General features: G+C 43.0%; 1 protein-coding gene across 1 annotated transcript in view; it reads left to right on the top strand.

Moving 5' to 3' along the window:
- Positions 1 to 22916, top strand: part of PSTPIP1 (proline-serine-threonine phosphatase interacting protein 1) — a 55190-nt gene that overhangs the window by 16763 nt on the left and 15511 nt on the right. Inside the window, exons 2-7 of the mRNA XM_082321035.1 lie at positions 2298 to 2398; positions 6020 to 6094; positions 17610 to 17644; positions 18758 to 18864; positions 20743 to 20805; positions 21888 to 21986. Coding sequence (XP_082177161.1) covers positions 2298 to 2398; positions 6020 to 6094; positions 17610 to 17644; positions 18758 to 18864; positions 20743 to 20805; positions 21888 to 21986 — 480 coding nt within the window. The remainder of the gene's footprint in view (positions 1 to 2297; positions 2399 to 6019; positions 6095 to 17609; positions 17645 to 18757; positions 18865 to 20742; positions 20806 to 21887; positions 21987 to 22916) is intronic.

Here is a 22916-nt window from a genome sequence, read left to right as displayed (position 1 = left end):
TTTCCTACTTTCCTCTATGAATGGCAGAAACTTGCTTCTTTTCATTTATCTCACAGCAGGATCCCTCCCTGGGATGTGTGTGTGTAACTTGCCCTTGGAAACATTAGGAAAACTGATGTTTTGTTTTTTTGAGATCCTGTTTCTTAAGGTGTGATCATATACATCAGATCAGCATATGTAATCCTATAATTTTCCTGTGGTTGCAACAGTGATAACAGTGGATCCATGGCACCCTCTCCATCTTCTTTTATCTACATTATTATCTTGCCTGGCTCTATAGCACAGACACTTTGCTGGTAGGGGCATTTGTCTATGTCTCTTGTGAACCATTATCCTACTGTCTTTCCTTTCTCCCCACTGCTCACGATAAGTGTGTCCATTAGAGAAGAAGGAATTACTGCTGTCAAGAAACCGTAGCGCCGGAAATGTTACTACAACCTCTAGGTTTACAAAGGTTGTCTGCAGAAATTTATCCCTGCTCTTGAAAAAGCATCCCCAGAGCTCACCCTATTCCTCTCCAGTCCCAGCAATAAGGAAGCAAAGCTGCAAACTCAAGTGTCCAACAGTTGCTTGCCAGAGGATCCTCCCTGAGTCCCAAAACTTAAACAGCTGTCTTCTTCACACTCATAGTGGAAAGCAACACACTAATGCATTTATTAAATGATAATTGCTTTGGGGACAGTGGATAGATGTACAAACTGTATTCAGTTCATATATAAGTACTTGTATTGTACATAAACTGCTTGAGGGATGGAACATATTCATTCTCTTTATGGTTACACAGTCCGTGATTTTACCATAATGCTCTAACATAAAGCTCAGATAACATTCACCACTACGTTTTCAATAACATTCCCACTATGTATTGGTTAACTGAGGCTCTCAAAGTAAAAATGGCTTGTCCCAACCCCATTGTGAGTCAGTGGGAGGACCAGGAGCAGAACACAGAAATCCTCTCCCAGTGCCACACTCAGAGTACGTCACAACTTTATTCCCTTCCTTTTCTGGGCTCCCAGCATTTCCTCAGCAGCCCTGGCTTCCTTGTGACTGATTTACCATTGCTGCAGTGCAACCTGGAAGTTGGTAGAAAGATGAAAGAAGTGCAAGACTAATTGCTTTTCTTCTCATTACTCAGATATTTTTGTCTGAGATGCATGGGGGTATGCTCTGATGGATCACGTGGACAGGGACAAGCCTGACGCATGAACTTGTGTGATGGGGAGGGAACTGCAGTCCTAGACCACCGCAGAGGAACATGGCCCTGAGCTGCAGAGCGTGCAGAGCCCCGGCTGGAGATAAGAGCCCTGGCTTTGGGGCAGCAAACTCCACCCGGCTCCATGACCTCGCCTGTCTGGTGTGGCTGGCTGGAAATTGCAGATCGCTTTGCCTGGCTCCGTTTGCTACATGGGGCAGGACAGGCTGCAAAAATACCCAAAGGCACAAGCAAATCCCCTGTATTGCACAGGAGATTGGGTGATGAATGCAAAAGCAAGGGAAGGAGCACTCATTGGCAAGTGTCTCAGAAACACAGACTTGCAGTTTCCTGCAGATCCACGTTCCCAAGCTCTCCACATGCTTATGTTCTAATTTTTTTTTTTTTTTTAAACCCCGTCATGTTGAATTTACACCAGACTGATTCAAACAATGAGAAGAGCTGTTACAGCCATCCCAAAGGAAAACCTAACAGCACACCTAGAACCCAAGTGTTGTCTAGCAGCAAACTGTCTCCTTGTGCTATGAATCCTCCCATTAAAACACCCACCAGTGACCAAGTGGCGCAACCACTACCCCATGTATTGATATTCGCACTAGCACAAGATTCCTTCACTTCTCCACTAGCATCTAGACAGCAGGTCACTGTCTTACTGAGAGTCCTGTGGCAGTGAGTTGACTCTGATCATTCTTTTTAGAAAACGTATGGGAAGAGGAGCTTCTGTTCTTAAGAGCTACTATACATCTCTGCTCTGCATAGATTCCACACCCAACGCTAAAGGTGACTTCCCCAAAAAGACAGCTAGCGCTGCTTTCCACAGCAAAATTTACAACCCACTTCACTTTTTCAGTATTAAAAAACAACCCTGATTTAATAAAAACTTTTACAGATTTGCACTCCGGAGAAACCTCACCCATACCTGTGCCCTTAGCCCTGCCCCAGCTGCCATTGCTCTGGGCAAATCTAAAGGTCCATTTGGACTTCCCAGAAAGTTAATCTGCTCCATATGACTGACAGTAGGTGGCTGGTAAACCTGCAAACTATGCGCACAAATCAGCTCAACTGTTTCTCTTTCTGTCTTCAGTGCAAGGAGTTCACTTTCCACACTGGCTACGAGGTGCTTGTACAGCGCCTGTTGGATGGGAGGAAGATGTGCAAAGATGTGGAGGATTTGCTCAAGCAGAGGTAAGAAAATCAGAGTGAAAAAAGTGTGAACAGCCTCCATTTTCTCTCCTGTTTGGCATCTGGAAAGGAACAGTAGGCTGTTTCTGAATTTGGTAGCGATACTAGTTTACATAGAAAAGCCCGAGTGATTTGAATCCTACCCTTTTGACGTGGTTTGTGAAGGTAGATAACAAATAGAAATTTCAAAGATTTGAGAAGAGAAGAGAGGGGTGAAAGAATCAGATACCCAGAGCTCCATTAAGACTCAGGTGGTTATTGGTCCAGAATCACATGGTAGCACATACATCAACAACAAGTAGCATTACCAAGTTTCCCCTTCTACAGGGAGCATTTCTCTTCAAACATGCTGTTGCCACAGCCACTGTTTCAGTTTCCTGCAACTATCAAAAATGGGCCACTTTTCAAATACAGAGCTACATAAGGTGCTACCAAAAGCCTTTCCCAGACACCCAAGACAGCCCACATCGTTCGCTGACCTTACTAGACTTTGAATAACAATGTTGTAGATTATGTCCATCCTTTACATGCTTCTCAACAACGGCTATGGACAGCTGACAATTTTGTGGGTGAGAAAATACATATTACACAGCTGCTATGACTCCTTTGACATTCATTTTTATACTTCTGACTTAGAAAAAAATATCTGAAATTTGGTTTTGTTTTTAAGTGGCTGGGTTTCAACAGTTTCAACATGTAGCACGAGGCACATACATGCTCATGCATGACCTGTAGGAAAGACCACACAAGACGGATTATATATTCAGCAGGTAATCCTAGAGCAGTTCATCTCAGAACTATCTCCTTATGAATATCGCTCTGCCTTCCTCAGTCACAGCCTGCTTTTTCTTCCCTTGCTGTCCCCATCTAGTTTTCTGGTTTTAGGTCGGTTTTCCGAAGGCTACTTTTCAAGCACTGGGACTTTCAAGGGGATGTGAGCTGTCAAACTGAAAGTTAAATATTTGACAGAGTGTGAAGAGTCTCCCATCAAAATCTGAAGCTATTTGAATTGCTTTTCTTGACCACCAGTGGAAGCATATTTTATTGCTGCATGTCACTCAGTCCTGAAGTCACACCTGTTTGACGGTAGCATAGCTTTAACTGTTTAAAATAGCTCCTTTGTGACTCATAACTTTCAGAGATGAGAACTACATTGCAGGCTTCAGGCAGGCTCTACACTGCAGCATGCATCTGATGCTATATACGCTTGTGTTTCTTTCCAAAACATATCAGAGAGGTTTCTGCAAGTTGCAGGATAAGATTCGTCCTGGTTTGTGGTGGAGGCACAAAGGACTTTCCACGAAGAAAAAAAAATACACATACTGTTATTTTGCAGATCTGACAGCTACAGCAACAAATGTTTCTGTGCACTTTTGCACAGCCCCAAAACATTCCAGTGAGCATGCATACATGCATGTGCTTGTGTGTGTACATGCATGTTGGGGGAGGACGAAAAGGAGAAAAGATAGCGGGCACTGAGTTGCAGAAAGAAGGTATTAATTCCAGTTTATTTCTGGAAGATGTTTGTTTCAGCTTGTCCTCATGTAATTCATGGGAATGACCTAGGAGGAGATCAAAGCCCGTGATGAATCTGTGTTCCTAGAGGCTGCCCATAATATGGGCTTCATGCCAGAATTTCAACAAGGACTCCTGCAGCAGCTGCCCTGAGTCCTGAAACCAACTGCCCTGGCTATGCTAACACTTCATCAGTTTTCCACTCAGGTCAATTACTTTTGCTCACAAATACCCCTGCCTGGTCCACAGGAGGGCCTAAGAGATTGGGGAGTGAGAAAGCAGTTGTATTCCAGAGCAAAGCCCCAGATTTAAAACACAAAATATGTTCCAGCTCTCAGTGGTTGCAGGGGAACCTAGAAGCTGTGTGCTAGAGTACGGGAAAGTGGGAAAGGCAGCACCAAGATGTGAAAAGCAAAGTCTCTGAGATGAAAATGTTTCTTGTTATTAAAATCAGAAGAAAAATAATCTATTCCTCTTCTGCAGCATTATGTGTCTCTGGGGTATATTTCCATTTTGATGAAATTTCATACATCTAACATGAAAACAAAGTGGTGCCTCTGTGTGGCCTGTCACCATATTTTGCATCCCGTTCTTCTAGGAGGAATCCCAAAGCAGTGATGTAGGAACACCCCACTATAACACAGCAGTTTCTAGTGCAGGATGACAGCAAGTAACTAATTGCACGTGCAGTGTTAGACACACTGGGCAGAGGCCAGGAGCAGCCTCCGCTCCTGGCTGTGACAACTGTACGTGGCTGTACAACCAGCACTGCCATTCCAGCAGCCTGACAGATCTCCTTGGACTGGGGGAAAGACCCCAGGACAAGCCTGCCTCAGGTCACAGAAGATGGTTGCAAACCAGTGAAATTGCACCAGAGCCACCAGTACAGCTGGCTACCGTGCAAGGTGCTCACAACCATCAGACGCAGAGGAACAGTCGAAAGGGCAGTTGGATGTTCTCAGACAGAGACCCACCCCTACAGCTGCTGTATTGCAAAACTGAAAGACCAGCCCTCAAACCGCTGGAACTCAGCAAACAGCAATAATAAACCACAGCGCGGCCGAGTGGGAAGATGGATGCAAGAACAAACCAGCGGGGCTGCATGGCCTTGCACTCACATCAAAATTCCTTTTTTGAACAGAGTACATTTCTCTAAGGTGCCAAGTTTCAGGCTCAAAACTGTTTGAAATGCTTTGAAAAACCCCTTTTAAGAACTGGACTTACCCTAACCCAAATCCCTCCCCCTCAATCCTAGCACCAGGCTATCTGTTCATTATTTATTACTGACCATTCAATAGTTTTTAGCAGCTACTCAAAGACTGAAAACTCAGTTCCGCCCCAGTCTTGCACCCAGGAGAAAGGAAATAACACATTAAATACAAATACTTTTTTTTTTTTAAACAGAGAATAGATATTTCTTCCAGAGCTGGGGGAGGGGAAAACAGCAAAGAAATAATTGTTTTTCTTTATTAACCATAGAAACAGAACTACCTTCCTGAGTCACTAGTTACAGTTCCCCATTAGGTGAGATATCACATCATATTGTTCCCTCCATAAAACTGTCACAGCCTCACCTTACAAATAGCAAGGCTACTTCCCCCTCTGCCCCCATTGCTGCTGTTCAAGCAGCACCTCCCGTTTGTAAGGGTTAGAAACTTCCCTGCTACTCCCAGCTCCCATTTGTTCACAACCTTTCTTAAATGGATCCTTTGGAACCTACTCTTCACTCCCCCCCAAACCTTCATTTTGATGGGTCAAGTCAGCTGTCATCTTTTAGGTTTCTTCTGCAAAAGAGGCTCTCTGTTCTCAGCGTCTTCACTAGCCTTCTGTACACCTCTTCTAATTGAATCCAGCTTTTGGGGGACAGAGTTGTACGTAGCACTCCCCAGAAATCAAAGCCATGGAGATGGGTTTCATTTTCTCTCATTTCTTCTTGAAAGAGCTCACCCAAAATATTTTAGAGGTAACTAATAGCATTAGGATTGAGGAAATAGAGAAATTAAAGAAACTGTATTTCTCATGTTTTGTACCTCAGATGCAATTACAAGATTTGTGTAAATGTGATCCTGGCACCACTAAGAGAAGTTGAATAAGTTTTTCTTTTAACAGAGCACAAGCAGAAGAGAGATACGGGAAAGAGCTGATTCAAATCGCCCGAAAAGCAGGAGGACAAACAGAAATCAAGTAAGGAATTCTTTTATTATTAGTGGAAAGTCTTTTGGAAGCAATATCAGACTCCTGTGTTTTGCCTGTGAATGGGGTCATAAGCTGCTCGCTTCAGTACGTTACACAGCACTTCACAATGTACAGCAAAAACAGGGAAAGGCCATAGTCTTTCAAAGCAGGATTCACGAAATCTCTATTTGGGAATTGCCAGTAGGTCTTTACTGAGAAATTTTTAATTTCAGGATTCCTAACAATGTTTAATATTTGCTCCCAAAAAGCAAACTAAGTGATGGGAAAAAAGGGGAAAGGAAAAGGTTGTGAAATGTTTAGGATAGTGGCTTGGCAATTCTGGGAAGCTGATGGACACTGAGAGACTGTGACAGAACAAATGCAAAGTGCAAAGACACCAAAAAATTAACTTTTGCAGCAGGAAAATGGTTTAGCTTAGGAATACAAACTTTAAACTTCTTTGAAGGGACTTCATTTGAAAGAAATCAGTGGAACTACTGAAATACATTAAAATGACATATATTTTCTCTGTCTCCTCTACTACTATCTTAGATCATGTATAAATTGTGTTGGGAGGGGAAGATATATGTTGGCATGGAATTTAACTTAATAAACACTGCTGATAAACTGATGCTATTATCGATGGTAGCAGCAATAATGAGACATTTTGTCATTATTGTAACAAGTAATAATACAGTAATAAGGTGGCAGAGGATGAAGATTTGGGGTCACAGAAGACAAGTCTGAAAGAGAAGACCTCAATCTAAACACAAAACAGCTCTGTTGATCCCTGGGGCCTGCTATCCTCATCCATCCCATATCTCTTTTCTTAATTGCAGTCTCCTTTTTACGTCAATTTATCACTCTCAGTGTGAGCATGGTTTCCTGTTCATATTTTATGGGAAAACTTGACCTCAAACCCTTGCACCACCATGGCATGCAGGTGCCAGGCAATCACCCATAGCACTTGCTAACGATTCGGCGGTGGCACATCCAGGCTGACAGGGAAACTGTTGCATTAACCCAAGCACCTGATAGTGCGGGGAGCACCGAGGCTCACTCCAGAGAACGTGCAAGCCTCTCCTCCCCTAGTGCTCCATCTCTCCCTTGCCCCTGAGCAATCCAGTAAAGTATAGCAAGGTTCCTAGCACAGGCTGCTGGAGATGGCTTCTGCCTTCCTGGTGTCTCGATTCACAGACGTAATTGGAGAAAAGGAAGGAGAAGAAAAATTATTTTGAAATTAAAATAGCGGATTAAGGAGGGATGGCTTCTTCCCAAACCAAAGGCTAAGATCAGCGTTCCAGGATTAACGGAAGGCTCCATCTAAATTTCTTTACTGGCAATGCAGGGCAGGCAGAGCAAACGTGTTCAGAACAGACAGCTTTGGCTGCCCTTCTGTGACTTAGTGGATAATTCATGGGTCTGACTTTTCCTAAGAGATTATAAGAGCTTGATTTAGAGGCAGAGCCAAGTCTCAGAGTTGGGATATGGTTCCAAGTTCCCCTCAAGTTGGGGGAAGTTTGGACTCAGGCCCAGCTCCACTTTGATCCAGCAATTTTATAGGCTGGCATAGACAGAAGGCTGAATATACCAACAAAGCATGCTGCAGAGCTGATTTACTATGTTTCCATAAACCCACGCCTGGTCTGGGTAGCGACTGGCTTTGTGCTGATATTTTTATCAGAGCAAATGTCTCACTGTAACTGTTGTGAAGCAGAGAGAGGACACTTTGCTTTCTGTTATTCAGCATCCTCTGGTTGTTTAAGGAGTTACAGAGATGGGCAATGAATGGCATTTGTCCAGAGTAAACACTTTAAAATCAGAGAAAACTAGGATCTATTCAGGGCTGGAACAACTAACAAAAATGAAATATTTGGTTTTAATGCGTTAAAATTTTTGACATGGTGTGAAGTTTCTGTTTGTTTATATGACATTGATTGCTGACAGCAGTTCTGCTCCCAAGGTCAGGCCTTCAGAGAGACTGGAGGGAGGGAACTTATGTACTACCTGTAACAAGAAAAGCTTGAAAGGACTATGCTACAACTATCCCCATGCATTACTCCAAGTGCTTCCTCTTTATAGGACTCCCTATTATTGTCTAGCTCACTGAGTCCTAATAGTATTACAAGTACTTGACAGGCTGAACAGGACTGTTCTCATCTTTAAATGCAGCTTTGGGTAGCAGTATTTCTCAAATAAAGGCTAATGAAGGCATTGTGCAGTTATTTGTACCTAAAACTTGCATTTGACAATCATCAGGAAAAGAAGTAGCTTGCGGGTTTTTTTGCAGAACATTTTACAGAACTTCCTGTACCATGCTATGTATTGTAGAGGAGCAGGAATTACTAATTTTAGGTCACTCAGTCATTTTCTTGCTAATGCAAAATTATTATCCTCTAGTCTTAAATTCAGTCATCTTTTAAACATCTCAGATACTAGGGCTTTCTGCCACTTCTCCTGGGAAATTATTTCACACCTCAGTAGTTCTCAGTATCAGGAAGGTACCCAATACCCTTTCAAAGAGTCGATAAAAAGAATATAGAAAATCCATCCACAACAGCTACCCAAAAACTTCCAGTATCAGAAAATACCCAGAAGACCTTATGAGAAACAACTGCAAGGCCAATTAATTGTGTTTAGCACAACTTCTGAAACTAATGAATCGGCTGCAAAAACTTCCCATCACTCCACCAGGTCAAAGCAATGCTCTGTAGCTGCTGTGGAAAGCAGAGCAGGAGAGAAGCGGCTCAAAGCTGGAGCGAGCGGCAGTCCCCATACAGGGGCCTGTTGGCAAAGCATCCATGGCAAACCCACACTGCCAGCCAATGCCAAATCTGCTGATCTGGAAACGGTGGCACCACTACATGTGATGGGCAGCCCAGCAGGGCCTCACGTGCTCATATCCTCCTAGTATCAGTGTGAACAGCTCTTTCCAACTCCAGAAATGCCATCCCTGGCAGCCGCCCAGCTATTCTAATCTCAAACCCTCGGAGGTTAAAAAATGTAGAGGAAAAACGACCACCTTTCTGTTGCTTCCTGTGCTTGGAGAGAAGAGGCTCTGCTCAAGGGAGAAATTAGGCAGTGGTGGGGAGGTACTGCCCAGCTTGTTACTTCAGCACAGTCAGGACCGGCATGAAAAAAGGCTTCTCTTTGAGGTCTATGGCACACTGCACTAGGTAGTGGCCATCACTGTAGAAAACAGTTCTCTCCCAAGCCTTCCCCCATATTTTAAATGTTTTTAGTTTTCATCTGTTCTTTGTTCATAGAATCAAAGAAAAGAACAATTTCAACATTTTTTTAGGCTCTTCCCTTCTCCCCCAAACTTTTGCTTCAACTGGAACAAATTGCTGAATTCGGCTAAATGTATAAATAGATGAAACTGCCCATTTTTATTTACTGAAAGACACAGATGAAGAAATACGCTGCTGACTCAAAAGAAAGATAGTAGGGAAAGCTTGCTGAGATGTAACAGCAACTCTGTGACCACTCTCTATTGCTTTGAAAAAAACCTAGGTGACAGCAGCCATCAGGTTTCCACCCTATATGCTGTCCAGTGTTTGCTCCCTCAGCATCGTTACAGCTCCTTTGATGGAGAATTGACTGCTCAGGGCCTGGCACTGCTCATGCTTGGCAGAGACATCTAGAAGCCAAGACTGTACTAGGACACTTCACTACTGAACATCAGCCGTAATATAACATCGTGACCTGGGAAAAGAGGACAATGTTGTGTCTCCACCTGCAGACTGCTTAGCACCAGAAATGTGAGAAATCACTTTGGCCTGAGAGCTAGCAGGGGACAAGCTTTCAGCACTGCTACTGGAGGTGTGACGACTTCAGTGAGGACCTCACTGTTCTTTTTCAAACCAGTATTGGAAATGGCCATGGCCAGCCTACAGCTGTAGAAAAATTTCTCACAAAACTAAAATCAGAGAGGCAGACATGCCGCAATGAGGGAGACGTGCTGCAACAACTTTTTATTTTCTTTTTTAAAAAAAGCAAAGACAGGGTTTCTAAAAGAAGCTGGTGCTGGTTACCATGGGCATAGCAAACAAACACTTCAGCTTCCAGCTCAAGAAATAGAAGTTCCTACTAAGTGCTGCCTAACAGCCAAAGCACACAGTCATTCAAAAGTCCAGCCTGATTCAAGCAAATTTAGGCCTTCTGGCTGCTTGCCCTTGCCTCGAGCGCTACAGCTGGTAGAAACTACTTCCTATAGGGAAGGGAAATATTCTCTTTCCAACACATGACATAGATCTAACTCAGCAGCTTCTGTAGGCCTTGGCAAGTTCATTCTAATGTACGGAAGGATGCAAGAAGGGTCACACAGGATCAGACCAAAATCCCTTCAGCCTAATGTTCTGTCCTCAACACTAGATCTTAAGGGAAGAGTAGAAGAATAGGGCAAGCGTATGAGGATATTTCTCCTAAATAATCTTCTTGCCTTAGCAACTGGCAGTTCAGGGGCTGCCACACCAGCAGCTTTGTACGTAATAGCCCCCAATGGAGTTTTCTTGTATTTTTTTTTCGTATTTGAAAGCCAAAATATTTTAGCATCCACTGAGTCTTAAGGTAAAGCAATGTACTTTCCTGTTAAGTGCAGAAGTGCCTTTTTCTGTGTTGATTTTTAGCATACCTCATCACACTTGCCATGTCAGATCAGACACACATGACAAAGGCAGATTAGCTTCCTTATAGCGGGGTTCCTCAATGCATGCCTGCACTGGCAAGCTGCAGTCCCACTGCCTGTTCTAGTTCTTACAACATACCCGGGTCCAGAATAACACCAAAACTATGGAAAAGGCTGGCTGCTTCTTTCAGGCTAATCACCTGGATGTGCCAGCACCGTCATGGATGCAGGCTATACCTGGGAATACGAGTAGCTGGGGAGTCTTAGTGAAAGCACTGGGAGGAGAACGGGTATTGGAAGGGAGCATGAAAGAATATCATTTGCAAATATACCTCTTGAGTGGGTCAGACCTAGGAGAGGGCAGGGCAGCCCTTGAGGAGCAGGCAAAGCATGAGGATCACAGCAGTCAGGGTAGAAGTATGTATGCTGCACAGAAATGGAGCCCTGGAGCTCACCTAAAACAAGGCAGGGCTAAATTATATTTTTTCAATGTCTTCATTCCTATTTTATACTAATTTTAAAGCCCTGTTATCCCAGTTTTTTTAATTAAAAAAAAATCTGAATCACAATTTCATAGTCTCTAATCATAAAAGAAATTATGAAAAAGATGATTAAAAAGCTACAGCCATGTATTCTTGGCAAATGCCAGGTTACACCAATAATCAGTGGGGGAGAGGGAGCTACATGTCATGAAATTTAAACTGCAGTGTAGTTTTGTACTCTCCATATTCTGTGTTGCACACATGGGAGAGGATGCACAGAAACCGGGGATTTTCAGCTGAGTTACAAACAAGAGATCAAGTTTGCAAGTTTTTGCTGGTAACACACACAGTAATTATGTCTCAACACCCTATAGATGATTTGCAGCAGAGCTCATGCCTTTAAGAGGAAACACCTTTCAGGCTGCAAGGTGACTGGGAATTTCCATGCAGTAGCTTTGGGCAAGTCTTCAACAGAACAACATGAAAACAGAATATACTACAGAGCCCGGTTTTCAGATACATCCTCAGCTTCAGCTGAAATAGAGCCTCTGGGAACTCAGTTCTTCTGTAAAATAACTGATGTAAATACACAGTAGCTGGTTAAATTCTGCCTAGTCTGACAACAGCTATTTTTGTCATTTGCTCTGCTTGTCTCTTCTCATGTACATGATTTCCTACTTTTTGGCTTCCCTCTTTTTGACTACCATCTCCTTTGGACCTCGGGAAAGGGTAGTTCCTTCAAGCCCATGTCTGCTCTGCCCTTCTCTGCAATGCCTGAAATAGAATATTTCAGTGAGCGTGAGGTGAGGGCATTTGTAACGAAATGCCAATTGCTGCTTCCTGTGTATAAATATAGTGCATCTGTCACTTAATATACAGAGTCCTCTGTATTATTCACACAAAGCAGGCATTTTTGAACTGAAGCTAAAAGTCATTTTGGAAGGTCACATCCTTCCATGGTTAGTTATTCTCCACTCAAATGTCCTGAACCCACACAGAGTTTATACACTTGTATTTCAGATTTTCAGGACCCTGTGAAAATGGGACCAAGCACGTACTCTGACAGACCTAAGCCTCTGCTCAGCTTCTGTTAAATCAAATCTAGATAAGCTCTCCGATGATGAGGACAGGCATTTTTGAGCAGTGCTGCTCTTTCCAGGAGACGTGAGGAAATTTAGTTTTATGCTAAAGATACAGAAGTCATTTTGATTGTTTTATCCTCTGATTTGAATGGCAGAGGTCAATCTGGAGTCACAAGGGGTCTAATTTGTAGTATATAGGCACAGATTTACAGGGAAGAGAAGGTACAGGGAGACGCCATCCCGTTTGCTCCTCTGCCTCAGCAAAGTTTGGGGTGATGTGTACATGCTCCCAGTAACCAGCCCTGTGATACAGCCCTCTTCCCATTCAGTTTGGGACTGCTTCTGCTTTTAACACATATCTGAACATATCCAGGCACCAGAAGCAAAACACGTACGCAGAGACGCCCCAGCACTAGAGGAACCCTCCACATTTGTTGCTTTCATGAAAGATATGCTACACCCAACCTGACACTAAGCCCAGTCTGCTGCGCATGATTCTCGTGTGAAATACTCTGCTATGCGTCTGGCCTAGGACTTGGTAGTGCCTCCCTGTTAAAAGAGCACAACACCTCCCCCTTCTTTTCTTTTTTGCAATGCAGAGTCCCAGGTGCAAATTATTTGAGCCTCTGAACTTGTTTCCCCCACACTTTGCTGCCACCACTGGGCTTCACAGAAAAACGTTGGTAAATCCACATTGGGTCTTCCCTGTGTGGGAGGAGGAAAGACAGTTGTTAACCGTGGCCTCAGAGGAGACTGAATAGGACTGCTGTAAAGGGGCCTGTAGAGTTCATCTGGCAGAGACTTCTCTCAGTTTCAGAAAGAATACTTTTAAAAAATTGCAATAAGAACTGAACATTGTAGACCATATTGATGTTAAAATGGAAACCTACCAGAAAGGAAGGTGTGGTTATTTCACACTTCTATTCACAAAGCAAAGGTAGAAAAGAAAGAAAATTTAAAAAGAGCTGTGGTTTTCCAGTTAGAGGAGCCTATTTTACCTTCCTGTGTACAAGATGTAAAGGGACTCTTTGAATTACTCAGTTAAACCAGTCTCTAATTGAGTGAAAAGGCGAAGTACTGAAAAAAAAAAAAGCCCAAACCATCAAGCCTACAGTTGCAAAATAAAGAGTGTGGTGCAACAGTGTACATAGTGAGTATACCTGTGACCTAAGCACTGCCACTGATAGAACGCTGCTAATTACGTCTCTGGTGCCATAAATTCAGCTTTTGATGACTGTGAAGCAGAAGGTACCAGAGCGCTATCTACAGTACATGTCCTGGTGGTTCTCATGTCACGTAGGACTGCCCAGCGCAGCCTGCTCTCCAGCAACAGCCCAGTTCTCTAGCACAAGCAAGGTCCAAAAATGAAGAGAGAGTAAGCAAACACAGAGAGCAGCTAGGACAAGTTAACTTTGAAGCGCTGTCATCCCATGCTGTTCCAATTGAGTTCCCTTCCCGAACCAACTGTAAGATAATTTTGCACAGTGAGTGAGGAAAATGGATTGATGATCAGGTGCAGTGGTTCCCCACTACTCCTCACACCTGTACTGCGATGGTGGGTGAGTGCCAAACAAGGCACCTCTTCTCAAATACAGGATGCATTTTCTGCCTTGAAAGCAGGAGACAGGTTCTGCTGGGAGAAAAATCAAACCAAGCTCTCAGATGATGCATTCTGTAAATGTTTATCCTGTTAGAGGAGAGCCATAGGGACTAGTGGTCAGTGCCCTAGAGAGACAGGCTTGCCTTTCCAGCTTTGGTGTGCTGGGTAAATTTGGATAAGTTCACTTTTGAAAGTATTTGCAATCTACAGAGCAAGAATGCTAAGCAATGGGTGAGCTTTATTGTAATAAGCTCCTCCCCTTGGTTCCTCTGACCCTCTAAAAGCTCTGCGGTTCTCCTTCTCCCCCTCTGCTTGGAAAAACAAACACTGAAACCTGCATATTTTACAAAAGCGGCTCAATTCCGGTGTACTCAAGTAGCAGGAGACCACAGCAAATGAAGGCAGCAGCCAGGGTTGGTATCCCAGAAAACGGTAAGAACATTTTATCCGCTAGATGGCAAAAATCACCAGAAGTTGCTGCAGAGTGGCTGTTGCACAGGCTCTGTCTGATCCCTGTTATGCCGGATTCAAAATCAATCCTGTTTCCACCAGAAATTCATTTTGACAAATCCAATCTTTAAATGTCCAAGGGGGAGTCGTTTAACAAACATGCACAGTAAATTTGTGTCCAACCCTATTTTCAATGAGACATCTGCAGGAGGCTCCACGTTGGGATGGCCAAAGGGAAGACTGGTGCCCTGGCTTTAGGTGGAGTGTTTTAACAGTCTTCCAGAATCTACACGGAAATGTCAGAAATGAGCAATTAAAACAAAATTAAAAAGAAAAAAGGCAAATTGCAAATTTTCAGTTTTGCTTGAATTATTTTCAGCCCCAGGTTTTCTAATTTGGTCACAGAACAAACAAACAATAACTACCACACCACTAAGCAGCATAATATACTGAGCAGATAAAACACTCTTTTAAAGTGTCCATAAGAGCGAGACATCCTCACTTTGGATGCCTCAGAATAAAGCCCTTATCAATCCTATTAGAAACTCAAACCCACTCAGAAGACATAGGTAATAGGTACTGTACATACAAAACAGCACAGATAAAATTAAAACTCACTTGTCTGTCTGCTACACGAGTTGCTTCCATTAAATCCTCCAAAGCACTGAAATGATATATCTCACCGATATAATCAGAGCATCTAGCAGCAACGAGGAGCTAATCTATAGCACTGCTGCTGCAGCCAGCACATCCCCGCAGCCCAGAAGTCATAAAGGAATACCTGATGGATCCATGGGTCAAAATTTGATTTATTTATTCTCTCCCGCACATAACTTGGCACAATGGCATATTTGCTACTCCCTTAAGCCCCATAAGGATGAGGGATCCAATTCACTGATTTTAGAAAATTATTATAAAAATAAGGAAGGAAATGGCTTAAGTCTATTTCAGTCTGCTTACAGACTGTGGCCTTGCCCCAGTCAGCAGCTAGGGAACTGGCTGGACAAATCTTTCATACAAAAGGAGCAAAAGGCCAGAGCTTTCTGAAAAGGGCATTAAAGACCATGCAGTGGGCAAATTGGTCTCTCTCCGGCTCATAGCTGGATGCATTATTATACCAGAAGACAGACTTGTCCTTACAGAGAGCCAGCAAAAAGAAGAAAATCTTCATGTATGGCTTATGATCATTAACTGCTCTGGTAGCTCAGATGCCTGGAAGTAAAAAAAGCAGCAAATTGCCTTCATTCTTGATATGTACTGAGAAAGCACTTTTTCAGTATCCACTACAGCAATTCTGCCAGTCTTTGCATAACCTGAATCACCAACAGCAAAGGAAAAAAATCTCTGGGAACAATAGATCAACGCAGCGTGCAAACAGGATGTTCAGTTTGCAAGTGTCTCCTAGTTTTTAAATTCCAGTATTTATCTATGTCAGGCATGAAGTTGTTAGCATATTCTCCACCTCCTATAGGAAAATCCACACTAAAAAAGCAAATTTTATTCCTTGTATATATTTGATTTTTCAAAATAATCCATTAGAGCTTTTAGATGAGAAAAAGCTATTTCTGCCGCTGATATTCAACTTGTCTTTTAATAATGTCAAGCTTTTAATTAACTTAGCTGGAAAGAATGCTGTTGGTTTCCTTTGTGTTTTGAAAATTTAGTTTCCATCAAAATTTCACACCAGACTCATTTTTTTGCAAAATGAACCTCCAACATGCTTAAGTATTATTAGGACAATACTGAAAAATACTGTCTAGCATGTTTTTCCTCACTTATCTCAGGAGATTCACCACAACAAATCTAGTTGAAAGCTGAAAGATCAAACAGTTATCTCAATACTCATATTTTCTGTCTTTTCCTTATATTTCTACAAATTTAGATTTGGAAGCGCATTGCAAGGCGGTTATTGCTGAGGACAGGCCTAGCCTTTCCCCTTGCCTGTGCATTTTTCTTATGCCTGGCAAGGCAGCCTTGCTACTGGGAGAGCAAGCTTTGATTAGGAAACAGATGTCCAGCCTAAATTAACACAGGGCAATGAGGATCCTTCATGTGTATCTTAAGACTCCTGAAATGGCCCAAGAGATTCAGGATTTCCCTACCCATCTGCAGTTGCACGTGGCTGGGAAGGGATATGCATCCTCTTCTGGGCTCTTGTAGTAGCCAGGCTTCAGCCAGGGAGATTTTAGGGTCTTCATTAACAGGCTTTTCCCCTGGGCTCCCACCTGGGGTAAACGAGGGTTCCATGGAGATCTCAGAACTGTTGCCTTCAGTGTCTTGAAGAGATGATTTCTAAATCTAAGAAACCTCCAAATCACACCACAGCCCTGGCTTCTGCATATACAAATGCCCTGCCAGCCTGCAAACTGGGAGCTAGAGCAAATTATTAAGTTGAAAATGCCTCTTACAGACTATGCACTTTCCTCTCCCATCACTTCTATGCTGGTATCTTTACTGCTTTCTTAAAATGGACTCTGGCTTGCCAAAACCCAAGACATCAGGCAATCTATCATTACCCCTTCATGCCCTTCTGCAACTCTACATTGTAGGACCACTTAGTTGTGCAGGTCCATCTAGACGAGCAGCATAACATCTCTTTTTGCTCATTTCTATGCTGTACTTCACAGCTCAGCACTGAGACCTGATTTCACAACATGGTTTATTCATGCTGTGCTTCTGGGATGTTGAAAACCCCTGGGAGCATCAGGGTTTCAAAGCCTCCATAGGTTCTCTGCACCATTTGTGAGTCTTTTAGAGGAGAGCCAGCTGTACCACACGGGGGTGCTCGGAAAGCATAGTACGGAGGATGCTGCATAGCAGAGCTGCTCTAGCTTCAAGGGTGACTGAGGAAGAAAAATTTGCTGGTGCTGCATTCAACACAGAGGGTGGAGCTGGTTTTGTTCTACCCTTCAGACTAGTGTTCCAAAACCCAATTCCCCTTGACCGTCTTTATTTCACTCAGTTGACTTGTATCCATTGGCAAGGTGCAAGAATAGAGAAACGTCTGTTAACATTCACAGTCACAAATACAGTGGGATTAAAAAAGAGCATGCACATAAGGAATAGTGCAATTCCTTGCTTCATGGAGCATTTTATTGCATTTCCCGACGGTAACAGATTGATGCTATTGTGCTTGTTAGCATGGTCAACTTTTATTACAAGACTATTAAGAATTTTATCTCTATGTGGATCTTTGAGATTCTGAGGGAAAGATTTTCCTCTAGATTCACAACCCATCCTTAGAAGCCTGTACTAATGAAGTGCACTTTTTTTTGCTTCACAGCACACTGAAGGCAGCATTTGAGAAGCTTAAGCAACGTAAGTATTTACATCTTCCTTTCTGACCTGGGCTAAGACAGGCACACAATGTGTTCATCCCTTTTGGGGTCTTTCATCCTCTTCCGCTCTCTATTTCCAACTTTTCTATCCCAGTTTGTAGTGTGGAGAGTGGAGGGAAAGGATACTCACTGGGAGTCCTCCAAGGCTGGGCACTCAGTCCACTCTCTGGTGGCAAATAAAATGGCTTGTTCCCCAAGTTAGTTTTATCTGGATCAAGTCACAAAATATCAGCTCTGTTCCCTCTTCTGCAAACCACTGACATCAAAACAGCATGCTTTCTGAATGTGCCCAAGGCTGAACGAAAACCTTTCACACGCAGAAAATGCAACACCATCACAGCCAATAGGACAGTATACCTGGCTACTGGCACCTACTGTTTAGATAAAAACACCCTTTTGAAAAGTAGCTGGTGAATTAAAGGTATTTTTAGAGCCTGGGTGGGGGAGCTCAACATTTCTGGAAAATGCAGGGTTCCATTTCAGAGGCACCAAAGCCGACAAATGTAGAGGAGTTACCAGCCACTTCAAACAGCATCAGCCAGGTGCTCTGAAATTCAATCCATCTTTGCTGACCCTTGGAAATTCTCAGCTTGCAACGTCATCTAATGACATTTGTGCAAGGCTGGACATAACTGGCAAGCAGCTCCCAAGAGCAATGACAATCCAGCAGCGTAGTGGAGGGAAAGCAGACACAGGGTGTGATGATGGATGTCAGAGCTCCTTCCCTCCCTCTGCACCACACCATCTGACCTCCAGCCCCAGAAGGAAGAGGGCTGACTGGGGTAAATGGGGTATGAAGAAATGCAGCCAGCTCTGCACTTGCCAAGGCTGCTCTGAGTGGGTGCTCCAATTCTGCAGTGAGGAGTCTTGCCCATGCAACTTGCAGGCACTGAGAGGACCTGCAATAAGCCCTATTCAGGTTGTGCGAACCCTCAGCAACGTCAGTGCATGCAGAAACATAGGCCTTTTTTTAAGGCTGCCCTGTTCATGAAAAGTCATACAGCAGCCACATCCCAGAAACATCTCCTGAAAAATGTGACTTCATATTTAAAGACCTTTCCACTGACTGTATGTGAATTCTGATTTGCTTTAGAAATTGAAAGTGTTGGAAACTCTCATATCCAGCTGGCAGTAATGCTGAAGGATGAACTGAAAGGAATAGAAGAGTTCCGAGAAAGACAGAAGGAGCAAAGAAAAAAGGTGAGGAACTAGAGAAATGTTGAAACTGGGTCAGTGGTCCATGCTGATGACCTGCTTCCAGCCATAGACTGTGAATACTGCAAAAGATGATAAAACATGCCCAGTGTGCCCTGTTCACTCCATATACTAGACTGTGGAAGAAAATCTCTTTCTGATCCCAGCTGGAAATAAAGTAGTGCTCTGAACTCAGGAGACAGAGGCTTTAGTCACTTTTACTCTCTCCAGTGTAACTGCAGATACTAATATTATTCCTGTAAGAACTTAATCCTTCCTTTTCTCTTTTTTATACCCTTACTAACTGGGTTTCTTTGGTATGATCCTGCATGGTCTCCAACATGCACTAAAATAAAGGGGTAACACAAACATTTAAAAACATAAAAGCAAATGAGTATCATGCTGAATGCAACACCAATATATGCTGAATTACAAATATGTGGAATAAACAGCATCTAGTTGATGTTGTATAACACAAATTTGAGTATATTTAAGACCATTTCATCCCCTATGATCTTACCAAGCTTTAAGTCCCTTGAAAAAGTAGCTCTCAATAGAGGCAACATTGGTCACTCTTACACCTTCTCTGGTTCCATGGGTTGAAGACAAAGACAGGACAGTCACTTAACACTGAAAGCACTGATTGATGGAGGAGTAAAATAAAATATCCAGTTCTTTGGTAATTTTAAAAAATGAAAATGCATATGACCAGTATCCAATGCCACAAAAATCTTGTGTCTACAACCCTGACACACAGGAACTTGGAACAGCAGAGAAATCTGAATATGAGAGGGGGTAAAACCAGTGCTGCTACTGAGACTTGATGTTCACAGCAATCTGATAAAGCAAATAAGGCATATAAAGACAGACAGCATGCACCTAACTCATCAGCATTTTTATCCCCCCCACCACTTTGCCACTAGGATTTCCAAAGAGAGGCTCTCTCCTGTTGAAAACAATAAGCCTATAACTCAACTGGAAACAGTTAGAGGGGCCTAGAAAAAAAGGTAAAACTGCTTTGGTGTCTTAGGTAAGCTTTTTTCTCTGTCCAGCATGCGGCTGTGAGGAAGTCAACATTACATATGCTAGATGGCATCAGCATTTTTGGTAACCTCCCAAAATGCTGTGATTTGTGTTTTGTTGTAGTTGCTCTCAGGACTGTGCTATTTAGCCCAATATGAAGCAAGCCTCTGGGTAGCCCCAGAGAGAGTTTTGCTTGAGCAGAATATAAAGATTAAAGGATCAAAAGTCCCACTGAAGAAACCCATACCCTGCCAAGTAGGAGCATATCTCAGTGTCGCATAAGGCTGGGCGTATCACAACAAAAGCCGTGAAAGTGAATTCAGCACTGTCCTTCCAATGCTGACCAGATGACGATATGGAAATCAAATTGCATCAAGCACAAATTTGCCAGAAGCAATGGAATATAAATTACACAGGATTTGTTTGTATTTAACTACCCTTGCTCACGTGGGTGAGACAGTGGTTTGATCTGCAAAGATGTGGGATCAAGCTGTTGAACCAGCGAAGGAACTCTGCTGGCAGAGCCGATGAGCACTGTGACTGGGTGTTACGATATTTAATCTCCTTAAGAAAAAGGGGGGGGGGGGGAGGAAAGGAGGAAGAAAATTAAGATCTATATCCTCTCTACTATTAATGGAAACCACTGAAGCAGAATTATCTTGGATTTTTTTTTTACCTGGCACTTTGATGCTTTCTCTATCACTTAGAAACCTGTCATTTATAAAAGCAGAGTGAAGTCATTTTCCCCACAGGCATGTGGCTTAAAGAAAGGCCCTGACAGTGGCTTTCCTAATCCTGCCACTAAAAAGAGAAGGAAGAAGTCCAAAGCCAGAAATGCTTACTTCTGTGTGTTTCTTACAGTACGAGTCTGCAATGGAGCACATGCAAAAGAGCAAGTTGTCCCATTATAAGAAAACAATGGAGGTAAGCAGGGAGGTTTTGCGCAGGTTTCTTGATGCAAGCTGGCTCGAGTTTGAGACAGGGTGAAACCTCTATCACACGTACCTATATCTAAAGAAAGGTCAAGAATGTGTGAGTGTGCAAGAGCGTGTGTGAGAGAGAGGACGTGATTCCTCCTATGAGGAGGAAGCTAATCTTCCTTTCCGCACCCACTGAAGCATCTCCAAAACAAATACTGAGAAAGTTAATGTGGAATGAGCAATGCCCCAGGTCAAACAGGATTTCATTCTTTCTAGGCAAGAATACTTACAGGAGCAAATGTAGTTTTTCAGTCTGTGTAAATACAATTCTAAAAATGGTGAGGGAATCTTGTAAACAGAAGGAAACTCTCCAACTGGAAAGCTTGCAGGTGCAGGAACTGCAGGCAGCTGGTTTTGGTTTCCAATGGGCAATTGCCTCTAAAGAAAAGTAGTTGCAGACCTGTCAGTGCTACAGCTGGAACTGTACTAGCAATTTTTATTTAAACGTGGTTGTTCTAAGTGAGTCTCTAAGACAGGGATGTCTTTTGGTGCAAATAAGGATTTCTTTTGCTCCTGAGGACTACACCGAGACTGTTACCCATGGGGTGCTGGCTCTGTCTCACAGCATGGAGCAATGGGCAAGGCAACACACTGACTTCAGCCACCTGATGCTCGAAGTCACACTGTGGAAATGATAACCCATCCCCACTGGCACCCTGGGAATGTAGGCTCCTAATTTTGTTTCTAAACTGTAGCTCGGACAGACGCCTGATGCACCGGTGGTGCTAGCGCTGCCTGTGTGTTTGAGACCAGCCCTGTGGGGGGCTGGCTGCAATTGTACAAAGCAAACAACTTCAGGGCTGCAAGAAGAGGGCCCAATCTATGCTGCCAGCCCCTACCCCAATTTTTCAGTTCTATTTTTCTATCTCCTTACAGTGTCATTGGGAATTTTTTCTGTTGCCCAAACTTGGGCACTGATTTGCTCTGCTAGACTGCAAAACAGTAAATGCCTAGAACATCAAGCTGGAGACAACCCAGCCTCATTCCCTAACCCAGACCCTCACATTTGATTTCATTTCAATACAGTCAAAGAAGACCTACGAACAGAAGTGCAAGGAGGCGGATGAGGCTGAGCTGTCATTTGAACGGACAAGTGCTTCAGGCAACCAAAAGCAAACAGAAAAGGTACCTTAGCCGACAGTGCTATTTAGAGAGAAAACTGGTTTTTTGCTTTTCAAGGTACAAGAGAATACAATTGAACAACCCATTCTGTGGGATGCCAGGGGCTGCTTTCCCTTCTAATTAACCCCTTAGAATCAAAATTAAACCAAAGCACCTTCCTAAGGAGGTCTTCCTTCACAAACTCCATTGGTAACCCTGATCTTGTTCTGCTATAGGCCAAGGGTTTTTAAAAAGGCTGGGAAGGGACTAAGTTATCTAATTAAGTTATCCCAGGCTATGATCTAATTGCTCTATGAATCCTGAAGGGAAACTGAATGAGATTTTTCTCAGAAATTATTCATAAAAAAGGAAACAAGTCAGAAGTATGTCATGCAGTTAGTTTTGCCTTTCGGTCGCTTACATTTAGTAGGCATAGTATCTTACATTAAAATGCATATTTTTCCTCAACATTTTTCTCCTTATGGTTAGTTTAATTTCAACTAAATTTACAAAGTCAAAAATAAATCATTGGAAATTAAGGCACTGCAGTCCTTCATTGCATCGTCTTGATACTTGTAGCTGACAATTCACTAACTGTTAATGGGAACATTTTACAGCAGAACAGATGGAGAAAACAAAATAAATGAACTCCCTTTGGCTCGATAAAATTCAGTGCAGTGTAAGCAAAAAGGATCAAAAATCATCTCAAGGAGCAGGGGGATGGAGACTTGAAAAACAGCATCAGAACTTTACATTTTATTTCCAGCATTCGCTAATCTTTGATGAACAAAACCCTCCAGCTTAGCTGTAAAGAGGGGATGAAATCCTGGCCCTACTGAAATTATGCCAGAACACTTAGCAGCTTCAATGGCATCAAAATCTGACCCAGCTCCTTTCATGCAGCAGGATCCCAGGGTGCTTCATTACCATTACTTCCACACAGACGCCAGCACA

This window comes from Platalea leucorodia, assembly GCF_965183815.1.
Source record: "Platalea leucorodia genome assembly, chromosome: 9".
In the NCBI taxonomy this organism is placed as follows: domain Eukaryota; kingdom Metazoa; phylum Chordata; class Aves; order Pelecaniformes; family Threskiornithidae; genus Platalea; species Platalea leucorodia.
Note: the sequence above shows the minus strand (reverse complement) of the source record. Positions and strands in the feature narration are given on the sequence as shown.